Below are 11,767 nucleotides of genomic sequence, written 5' to 3' on the forward strand. Positions count from 1 at the left end.
CCTCTTTCCCTCTCTCTCTTTTAGTCATTCCTTTAATTCATTTTATAAAAATATTGAAAAATTAATTGTTTTAAATAATTTAGTATTTAATTTCTACAAATTTTTGAAAGAGAGCAGGAAAGGAGAAAAGAAGAAGAAAATCTAATTAAATAAGACAAATATTAGTTTTATTTAGAAAGAATTGGATAGAAGAGTATTGATGACAGTAACATTTTGTTAAAAAACACATGTTATAACAAAATCGTGTATTACATTTTTCTCTTAAATATTGAAACTTTAAAACAAAAATTATGTATTTAGAAATAAATTAGAAAGGAAATACGGGCCATAAACGAACAAATAAGAGATATTAGAATAAAATCATATCATTTAATAATGTTTAAAGCGGGATGTTTCGGCTTTTTACCAACAAGGGGAAGGCCAGGTCAGTGTATCACGGATCTTGATTCCAATTTTTTTGATAAAACTAGAGACAAAATAAAGATATAGTGTCCCAGCGTTTGATCCAATGAGTCTTAGTTTTTGAGTAAGAATTTTCGAAAAATAAATTTTTAAATAATAATATTCAATATTTAATAATAAAAAGCGGTATATTTCTTTCATTCAACATCGGTTATAATAATGCTTGGGAAAAAATACAAATTTTTATGTAAAAAAGTCGTACATTATAATATCAGTAATAAAAAATAAAAAAAAATAAAATTTTTAATGCGTGTTTTTATTTTTTTTATTTTTTATTATTGATATTGTAATGTACGACTTTTTTTACATAAAAATTTGTATTTTTTCCCAAGCATTATTGTAACCAATGTTAAATGAAAGAAATATATCGCATTTTATTATTAAATATTGAATATTGTTATTTAAAAATTTATTTTTCGAAAATTCTTACTCGAAAACTAAGGCCCATTGGATCAAATGCTCGGACACTATATCTTTATTTTGCCTCCAGTTTCACCAAAAAAATTGGGATCAGGATTCGTGATACACTGACTTGGCCTTCCCTTTGTAAGTTTGCTTGAGTAGCAAATACAAATTTCAATGATATATGACTCTATTTTAATCAGAAAACACGTAACATTTTTTTAATAAAGGAGAATTCTTAGTGTCTAATATTTTAAACAGGATTGTCTAACTTTATCATTATTTTCGACTTTTTCTTCGAAAAATCTTCGGTAATTGGTATCAAATTATGGGTCAGAACCAATCTAGAAGCGTAGTTTCCAATAAGAAATCTTCTTTGATTAACGACAATAAACATTTATTTTAAAATTTGTTTTGAAGTTTAACACCTTATTACATATTAATTCAAATCTTGATAAATCTAGAAAATATTGATATAAATGTTTGTCTTAATTAAACATGTATTCATTTGAGTTTGGTTTAATAAATAAAAATAAAAATTGTTAGAGTAAAAAATTTATGAATACAAAACTTGAACAAAGTGTTATTTACAACTTTTCTGTAATTAATCATTATATTATATTTAACAGGCGTTGCTCCAATGGTCCAAGACGCAAAACTGGTGGCAATGAATATCCATGATAACACTGCAGTATCACGCTGGAGAGAAAATAATCGTGCAGTGTGTATCTCTTATTTTGCTAGCATATTCTATAAAAATTTAATATTCTATTAAAATTTAATATAATATGCATCTTACATGTTAAATATATACAATATGTATATTTAATATATTTTATTATGGTTATATTTGCAGCTGTTAGCCAATGTTGGACAAGTTCGTAAAGCTATTGTAATCCAGCCAGATTTGGTACCATCTCTAGAAATGTCACAGTTACAAATTAATGACGGTAAGTTTATTTTTTAGATTTGATATGTATACAAAATATTGCTAAAAAGTGATGTCTTTTTTAAAACAGAAATCAAAACAAAATTGGTTTAATAATCTTTTTTGAATAATGAATTGGCATATTATTAGTAATTAATTGACATATTATTTTGCAAGAAAAGAAATATAAGGTTTATAAACATAGAAAGAATTTGTAAAAATAATAATTATTTATTATTTATTTTTTAATAATTTGTCAATAGAGTTATATAATTTTATTATAATTATATAACATTCTATTGACAAATTATTAAAAAATGAGTAATAAATAAATAATGTATATAATTACATATTCTTTATAATTTACAAATATGATAAGATAGGAGGAAATATATTAAAATATTTTTTTATTATCCAATTAACAATTTTTTTTATATACTATGCGTTAAGCATGGAATTAAATCAACAAATATACTCGTAAATATATAGTCAATGGTTGCATAGAACAATATTTTTTATTACATTATATCTAGCAGAGAAGGGAAATAGGATGAAAATTTGCCTAAGGGAAACATTTGACATTGGTCTATTTTTATATTTTTGGGCCTGCTTTTGTCCAAATCAAATAATTTCAACGATTGCTATAGGTTTATTCACAGTTCCGGCATTTAAGTATTTTTTTTAGAATTTTCATTGAATTGCTGACACCTTACTACAAGAGTAAAGTACCACGCGGCGAATTCTGCCGACTGAGACTATTGCAGAACCACCGGATAATGTCAAAAAGTCAACTAGAACTCACACTAACGTAGTACTTTACTCTTGTAGTGAAGTGCTCGGGTTTACAAAGTATTAAAAAATACTTAAATGGTAGAATTATGAACAAAAATCTACCCAGAAATCATTGGAACTATTGCAGAATTGTCAGATAATGCTAAAAAGTCGGCTAGATAATGCCATATTCTTTCTAAAACCTGTCAGGAATTATAGAACTCTTCGAAAACTATAGAATTCATTGTAAAATTCACTTTTTTGAAATCATGGGAAGTTGGCACCTCATATTTTCAAAATGCTATTTCTTTAATTCATCGGAACTATTGCAACCTATCAGGAACTGTAGAACTATTGCGGGTGCAAGTAGAACTTGCGCTCAAACCTACTGTGCAAAAAAAATGAAGTGCCAACTTCACATACGCAATAAAAGTAAAATACATAAAATACACATTAAAAAATATCAATTTAATATCAATAGAATAAGTTTGCTGAATGTATCTTTTACAGATCAAATTCCAATCCGATATAGTTATCCTAAAGATAAAGGTATCTGGTTTGACATGATATGACTTATGCATGATTGTGTGCAATACAATTTTATAGATGTGTTTCTTAAAAGTTATATGATAAAGATTGAATTAGATAATTTATATAATATAAACAAATATATATATATATATATATGTTTTATAGCATTTGTGTGTATGCTTGTGCGCACAAAAACACATATACATACATTTACTATATAACATTACATTTGATAAAATTGCATTAATATTTTGCATTAACATCATTGCATTGACATTTTCTTACATTCATTTTTATCATATGTAAAATGCAGATTAGAGTAATAATGATAATTTAGATCCGTTGGTATCAGATTGTAATGTTAATTATGTTTGCTCCAATTAGTAGAGAACCCTGATATTTTGTATCAAGAATTGGCTTCTGACAACGAGTTAGACAAATCGATTCATGACGGAGGTAATTTATAATATCAATCCCGTAAATAATTATGTTTTTTATGTTTTAACATTTCTTTTCCCTGATATAAAGCATGCTATTATTGATAAAGCATATTATATACAGCGTGTCTCAGTAACTACTAGCATTTAAAGTATCTTGGAATCTTATAAGGTCTAGAGAAAATTTTTTTTTAATCAAAATTACACAGTATGAAGGGGACTATAATAATTTTTGTCCAGGTGGAGGCGCTTCGGAGATTTTAACTTTGTTTTTTCAAATGGAATTATGTGATTTTTTTACATAATATAATTCCTCTAATTAGTCTGCATACAAAAGTATTAAAGTGGTCGAAAAATCAATACTTTCAAGATATTTAATATCTTTATCATATCATATTTTGATATAACATATGAAATATGTCGTAAACCATTAATTTCTTAATAATTGTATCTTATACTTTTATGCACATAATAATAAGACAAATCGATTGATGTAAAGAAAACACAGTTACTTTGCAAAAAAATATGTAAAAATTGCATATTTTTTAAATTAAGTAACTGTGTTTTCTTTACACAGTTTACACCAATCGATTCGTCTTATTATTCTGTAAATCTCATAAAAGTATGAGGTACAACAATTATCAAAAAATTAATAGTTTACGAGATATTTCATATTTTATATTAAAATATGGTATGATAAAGATATTAAATATCTTGAAAGTATTGATTTTTTGACTTTAATACTTTTGTATGCAGAATAATTAGAAGAAGCATATTGTGTAAAAAAAATCATATATATCCATTTAAAAAAACGAAGTTGACCTTGAAATCTCCGAAACGCCTCCGCCTGGACAAAAGTTATCGCCATCAGCAGATAGCCCCCTTCGTACCGTGTAATTTTGATAAATAAAATTTTTCTCTAGATTTTATAGATTCCAAAATATTTTAGGTGCTAGTAGTTACTAAGACACCATAAGATATATAAGAAAAACGTTATGAATATGATCATAATGTTATGAAATAGGCATATACAAAAAAACAAGAATGTGTACTTATTATTCTTAAAATACGATTTTATATGATACAAATTTTGTTGTACATACATTTACATAAGCTTAAGAGATATTTGACACAAATTTCTATTCTATATTTAATAAATCAAACTGCATTTTGCTCTTATAATTGCACATGATCTTCATAATATTTTATAGCATCTCATAGATTCATATAATTATAATTTCATAGATAGTATTAACATTTTTATTAATTTTACATATAATTAAAGATTATTATAATTATGATATATAGAAAAATTATTTAATGATAGCTTATTGAAGTATAAAATATTGTATAATATTTATAATATTATATAATATTATGTAATATTTACAATAATTATTTAGTTTTACATCCAAGCTGCATGATGTTAATATAATATATAATTACGTGCATGTAGGAACATATAACGTTCTATGATGTTTGACTTATATTTTAATGTAATGCATTTTTGCTTTTAATGCTACATGGATTATCAGATTATTACGATTATAATATCAACGATGGTAATTATTTAAATAGATGTCAACATTTTTATAACATAATTTATTAATTTTCTGTTTTTCCATTTTTATTAATAATATGCTGTGTGAATTTATATGAAATAATCATTTTACATCAAGCTAATAATACTATTACTTTAAAGATTATAACTCTCATATTTATCTAACAGTTTATTTATTTGTCTTATACATTGTTTGCAATTGTTTACAGGAATATTTATTCTATACGTAACAATACATAATGCAGCTCAAACAGTAATTTTTTACAGATTTTTTTTATAATGATTATAACAAATTACTTTAATTTTTTTCATGTATTTGGAATTCTTTTTATATACGATAAGGAAAGAAATATCACAAAAATTTTACATTTACATTTTTTAAATATTGTATTTATTTTTCTTATGTGTAGAAGTGGCACCTCCTCGTCCACCTTTGCCTGGAAGCAATATCCCACCTCCGAGACCACCTCCTCCCGAGACAGATGACGAGGAAGAAATGTTTATGCATGCCCCTCAACCCAATCAACCAATAATGGTAAAAGAAATGTTACTCAACATATTTGTTGTCTAAAAATTATACATATAAAATTACATAATAAAATCATGTGTGTAAACAAAAATTACATTATGAATTTTTTTTGTACAGATGGCCGCTCACGGTTTACATCAAGAAGTACGACAATGGTCCAGCAAGGACAATGAAATTATTGCAGCAGCAAAGAAAATGGCTATTTTAATGGGCAGATTATCGGGACTAGTTAGAGGCGAAGGTGGAAACAAACGAGATCTTATCGCATGTGCCAAAGCTATCGCGGAAGCTTCTCAGGAAGTGACCCGTCTCGCAAAAGAACTCGCCAGAGAATGCACTGATAAACGTATTCGAACGGTTTGTATATTACTGCTGATTATATCAATATCTCATTGAACTAACGTTATTATAATTACAATTTATATATACCTTTGAGTAATTTTATATTTATAAAAATTTTTTAGAATCTTCTTCAAGTTTGCGAGCGTATACCGACTATAGGAACACAATTAAAGATACTGTCTACAGTAAAAGCTACTATGCTTGGAGCACAAGGTACAATTTTTTTTTACTTACATATATTTACATATTGATTGTATTTAGTAACGCATTATGATTGCCGGTCTAATTAATTATTAAGGAATATTTATTAATAACCCTAGGATGATATAATCTCTCTTTCAAACATGAACATTGATTAATGAAAGTAAAAGTCATTGTTAACGAAAAAATTAAATTGTTTGTATATAGAGACACTTCCGACCTGGGAAGAGCTGATGCTTTATGGTAAAAAAGTTGTAAACTTGCTTGATGTTATCTTTACTTCTTTCTCTTTTTCGATGTTGTTTCTTTTATTCTATTTGAAGACTTGATATTTGACTTTTATGCAGTACACACAGCATCCGAAACACAGCATGCGTTCTCTACTTTTTCCTCGAAAAGGAATATAAGAAACTGAAATACTATTATCCAATATTATCCTTCAGATTTTTTTGGTGAAATTGATTTTGTCCTCTCTTGTTCTACAACTTTTGTCTGAAACACTTTCTCGTATCTTGCGTATTTTTCGAAATATTTGCCTAGGGCAATTAAAATGGGACACCCTGTACACACACAATATGCATACAGAGTATATCTTAAATAGCGCCCTAATTATATGTATAATGTCATTTCTTGTAAAAAAAATCGAAAAGTCCTGAACTATTCTTTTCTACAATGTACAATGAAGCAGTCACTGTTGCAGAAATTCCAACTTCATTGACTTATTTTTTTACAATAAACAGCTATATGATTAATGAACTTTATTTAAGAACAATTTTGTTCTTAATTGCTATTGTTCTACAATACTCAATGAAACAATAATTTCTGCAGTAGTATCATTAAGTAACCGTATCATTAAATATTATAGAAAAAAATGGTTCAGAACTTTTTGATTCAGTTTTTTTTTACAAGAAATAACGTTACATAATTAATGAACGCTATCTAACACTTTGTATATAATTTTATATACATAATATTAGATGGACAAATTATATTTTAATACAATTCATTAATCTAATGATCTATGAGAGAAATAGGCTAACATGGTTTTGATATTTTAATTTACATTTTAAATGCCATTGGTATACGTCTGCTCATCGTGGTGCAGATGAATTAATTGGCTCCAGTAAGTGGCTCATAAAATTTGTAGCAAATTTTTAGATAGTAAATTTATTCTATGTAGTAATATTTAATTATTCTTTAATCGTTCTATATTTTCTATATAGAACGATTGTATGGCAATTAGGAATTATTTCCCGTGTGATTGATAATAAAAAAAAATATATTAGAGAAAAAAATTAAAAAATTAGAATGATATAACAACTTTCTTTAGACAATTTTAGAAATTTTTTCTTCGGAAATAACATGCATCTCTGCAATACAATTGCATTTCTTTGTTAAATAGTAGCATAAATTCATTTTGATAAGTTTGATAAGTTTACCTTTCTCATGATTCTACATGTAAAAAAATATTAAAGTAAGATTATTGAAGAGAAATTTGCGAGATATTTTATATTCTATACACACAATCTTGATATAATTTTGATAAAATATGAAATATCTTCCAAAGTATATAATTCTTTTTGTTATTTTATATGTAAAAATGTTAAAATAATCAAAAAATGAATACTTTTCGAGATATTTCATGTTTTATTAGAACATATCTAGATAAAACAAAATATTCGCAAACTCTGTTTCCCCTTCTTTATAATGATTTTATTTTTCGTATATGAACGTATATTTTGCATATTGCAGATGCATTCTACAAAAAGATAATAGAAAGCTCTATATCATTAACTTATTTTTCTATTATTTTTTTTTCTTTATTATCAATCGTAAGAGAGATATACATTGTTTAAATTTCTAGAATTCTGTACATATTAAATGTACATATTGAGTGTTTTCCATTTAGTGATACAAGCTGACACAAGTATTATTTTGTCTTTGCTACTCACTCAATGCTAAGAAGGATAGAATGACATTTGTGACAACTTGTGTCACTAAATGGAAAGCATTGTATTTTATTATAATATATATTTCGTCATTATCAATGAGTCATCAATTAATATATGAGTATCAATTAGTATAACACAATTTATAATTTATCATTTGTATATATTATATACAGTGAACAGATGCATTTATTTAAAATTCAAACGATTAATATATTATTTTTATGTGAAAGTTTTCTTTAAATAATCATCTCATTCTCTTTCTCTATTTCGCAATAGTGATCAATCGTCGATCTTATCTATGCATGCATTTTTTTCGTAATTACTACAGCTCGCATGTTCAATTATTAAGATGTATATTGTTTAAAAATCCTTGATTTTACAAAACTTGAATTTTCCAGATATAGCAGTTGCGGAATCACTTTCTCTAGTAGAATTATATGTACATTAAATATATTCTGCATATTTACTTATCAGTTTCTTGATTTTTTTACGATAATTACTGATTATATGCTGCATGTGCCATAACACACATTACACATTTTACTGTAAATAAAACTTCTTTTTATTTTAGCACTTACAAAAAAATATTTATCCTTATGTAATTTAGAATAAAATTATATTTGTATTATTGCATTCCTTTGAATGGATGAAATATCCATTCATCCATTTCATTTGACATGATTGCCATTTGACACATTTAGATGAAAAACATTATCAGTCCTATATTACAAATATAATTTTATAATGAAGTGATTGTGTAATAATTTTAGAAATTTATGAGAAATATATATGTAAATATGGAAAGTAATTTTTCCAACTTAATCTGATATAATATGAATCTTTTATAATGTGAACACAGGTACTGAAGAAGATCAGGAAGCAACGGACATGCTTGTCGGAAATGCCCAGAATCTCATGCAAAGTGTAAAAGAGACGGTACGTGCAGCGGAATGTGCTAGCATAAAAATTCGTACAGCTTCCGGTATGAAACTGCGCTGGGTACGTCGTCAGCCGTGGTATCAATATTAAATAATACAAGAAAGATATAGTTTTTCAAGAAGAGAATATTTTGCAAAATTTTGCTTAGCGTTTACACACAGCATATCCATTTATATATTACAGTGCAAATTTTTCTATATAATCTATATATTAGAAATAAATTAATAATACATATATCTATATAAATTGCAAGTATTAGCTATGTGCTATATATTGTGTTTAATAGATTTTGAAATTAATTAATTTGTTCTATTGGTTTATTTTTTATCAGTTTATTTAACTCAGATTTTTTTACAGAAATGTTTAAAAAATATATATATATATATATAGTACATGTACACCTAGATTCTAAAACGTACAGTCCCTTGTAGATAAATGAGCAGCAATATTCAATGTTTATTTTCATTATTTATAATTTTTATAGTATATACTCACTTTATTTTTTATAACATATAATAAAACAATCTAACATGTAACAAAGTTTTCAATTTTATTATCAATATTATTTTATGAATATAATTAAAAATATAAGTTGAAAACTAATCTTTGATCTCCTTGTTAATCATTACATAAATGAAAAATCTTTAACTTAGGATATTATATTTAAAAAGATTAATACTTTAATAAACTACAATAATTTAATTACATAGACTTGTATAAAATAACAGATATGTAATAATACGATAACAATAGCATATTTTATACACACATTAATATTTCTTCGGTAGCTTCTTTTTTTAGCTTTATTAAAATAATTACTCTTCACAAATAAATTTTAATGAAAGTCTTTTTGATAAAATTAAACATAATAATGTATGTAAAAGTCACGTATTTATAACATTTTTATCTTTTTTGTATACAATGTTATATGGGACTAAAATATCATATTTTTACAAAATAAATACAAATATAATCAATAATTGCTGCATGTTAAATAACCATATGTATATAACAATACACTTCAATTATAATATAAATTAATAATATACTATTTACTTAATAAGAAATATACTATATAGATGTTTTAGTTAATGATACAGTCGGTAATCCTAAAAAAGTATTTTTAGAGAAAAACGTTTCAGAGACAAAAATTATCAGATCTAAAGAGGTAAACAATAATAAAATCAATTTTTATAAAAATTTATTTTTCAATGTCACATGAAGATTATTGTTATTTTTTAAATGGAAATGTGTTAATTTTTAAAAATATAAATTATATTCTGCATATAAAAATATTAGAATAATAAAATTATCGAAAAATCAATTAACTTACGAAATATTTCATATTTTATTGTATCATTTAACATGAAATATCAATTATCTCGTAAATTATTTTTTTGGAATGAGTGACTGTGGGAGAGCGATCGCAATTCGTGTATATGTACGTTATCCCCACTGTCATTTCATATAATATGCTCAGTTTTGTAAGATTGAAAAAAATGTTATCAGAGCAAGGTGATAATAATAATATATGGATGTCTCTTTTGGGAATCTATATTTTAATAAGAACTATTAATTTTTCGCTAGCTAATAATTACTCTAATATTTTTATATGCAGAATAACTAAAATAATCATTATGTAAAAAAATCACATAATTCTATTTAAAGAGAAAGCGATAACCTTCATGTAAAAACTTCACCTTGAAAAATTTTCAAAAATTGAGTTTACTATATTATTTGTCCCCTTTGGACTATACAATTTTTTGAAACATTTTTCCCAAAAATGCTTATTTTTCAAGATAATCAAGTGTTCTATTTATAATAAAACATACAGGATGGGCCATTTTAATGTCCCATCCTAAATGTCTTTTTTTCCTGCACCTTTTATCAAAAAATGTATATATAAAAGTTTTAGGATTCTAAAGGACAATTAGATAGCAGTATTATTGTGGCCTTGGATGGCGTCACTAAGGCGTCAGGTCAAAGTCACATCGATTTCTTTATATGGAACACCTCATTTTTTATTTCAGAATTTAATAGCTGATATAGAGAGCTTTCCAAAACACTATAATAAAGTACTTTTTGGTTAAGTAAATCTCAAATTATGAAGCTTGAAAGTTACAGTACGACCGGCATTAGCATTATCCGAACAATGATTAAAACCTTTCGAATGTTCAGGATCATGATGAGTCTGACAACAATATATATCAAAGTCATAACCATTGGAGGTTCCTTTTTTTTTTCAAAAAATTAAAATTTTCAAAAATGAAAATAAGAGCAACAATCTTTAATAGCCTTGACCTTGATATATGTTGTCAAGATCATGATCCTGAACAACGTTTAAAAGGTTTTAGCCATTTGTTCGAACACCTTGGATAATGCTAATACCGACAATACTGTAACTTTCAAGCTTCATAACTCGAGATTTACTTAACCAAAAAATACTTTATTATAGTGTTGTGGAAAGTTCTCGACACCAGCTATTAGCCACCAATATATATTTCTGAAATCAAAAATAGGATGTCTCATTTAAAAAAATCGATGTGATTTTGATGGGCAATGCCACTCAAGATCACAATAATACTGCTATCGAATATGTCCTTTAAAACTCTACAACTTTTATCTGAAACATTTTTTGGTAAAAGGCGTACGAAAAGATATTTGGAGTGGGATATTAAAATGGCCCACCCTATATATATATATATATATATA

At 25.7% G+C, this 11,767-nt stretch overlaps 1 protein-coding gene across 6 annotated transcripts in view; it reads left to right on the plus strand.

The window, feature by feature from the left end:
* The window catches only part of LOC105457021 (vinculin), a 20,496-nt gene extending 11,342 nt beyond the window's left edge, over positions 1–9,154 (plus strand). Inside the window, exons 10-18 of one of the 6 annotated variants that reach the window (XM_011701423.1) lie at positions 1,494–1,585; positions 1,721–1,814; positions 3,074–3,112; positions 3,479–3,550; positions 5,503–5,627; positions 5,739–5,978; positions 6,086–6,176; positions 6,372–6,407; positions 8,976–9,154. In XM_011701423.1, coding sequence (XP_011699725.1) covers positions 1,494–1,585; positions 1,721–1,814; positions 3,074–3,112; positions 3,479–3,550; positions 5,503–5,627; positions 5,739–5,978; positions 6,086–6,176; positions 6,372–6,407; positions 8,976–9,145 — 959 coding nt within the window. In that variant the 3' untranslated portion in view covers positions 9,146–9,154. Of the gene's footprint in view, positions 1–1,493; positions 1,586–1,720; positions 1,815–3,073; positions 3,113–3,478; positions 3,551–5,066; positions 5,094–5,502; positions 5,628–5,738; positions 5,979–6,085; positions 6,177–6,371; positions 6,408–8,975 lie in introns of all 6 variants that reach the window. The other 5 variants (XM_011701426.1, XM_011701424.1, XM_011701427.1 and 2 more) reach the window with 5 other exon arrangements.
* Positions 9,155–11,767: the final 2,613 nt, after the last annotated feature.

This window comes from Wasmannia auropunctata, unplaced genomic scaffold, assembly GCF_000956235.1.
Source record: "Wasmannia auropunctata unplaced genomic scaffold, wasmannia.A_1.0 LD335403.1, whole genome shotgun sequence".
Taxonomy (NCBI): Eukaryota; Metazoa; Arthropoda; class Insecta; order Hymenoptera; family Formicidae; genus Wasmannia; species Wasmannia auropunctata.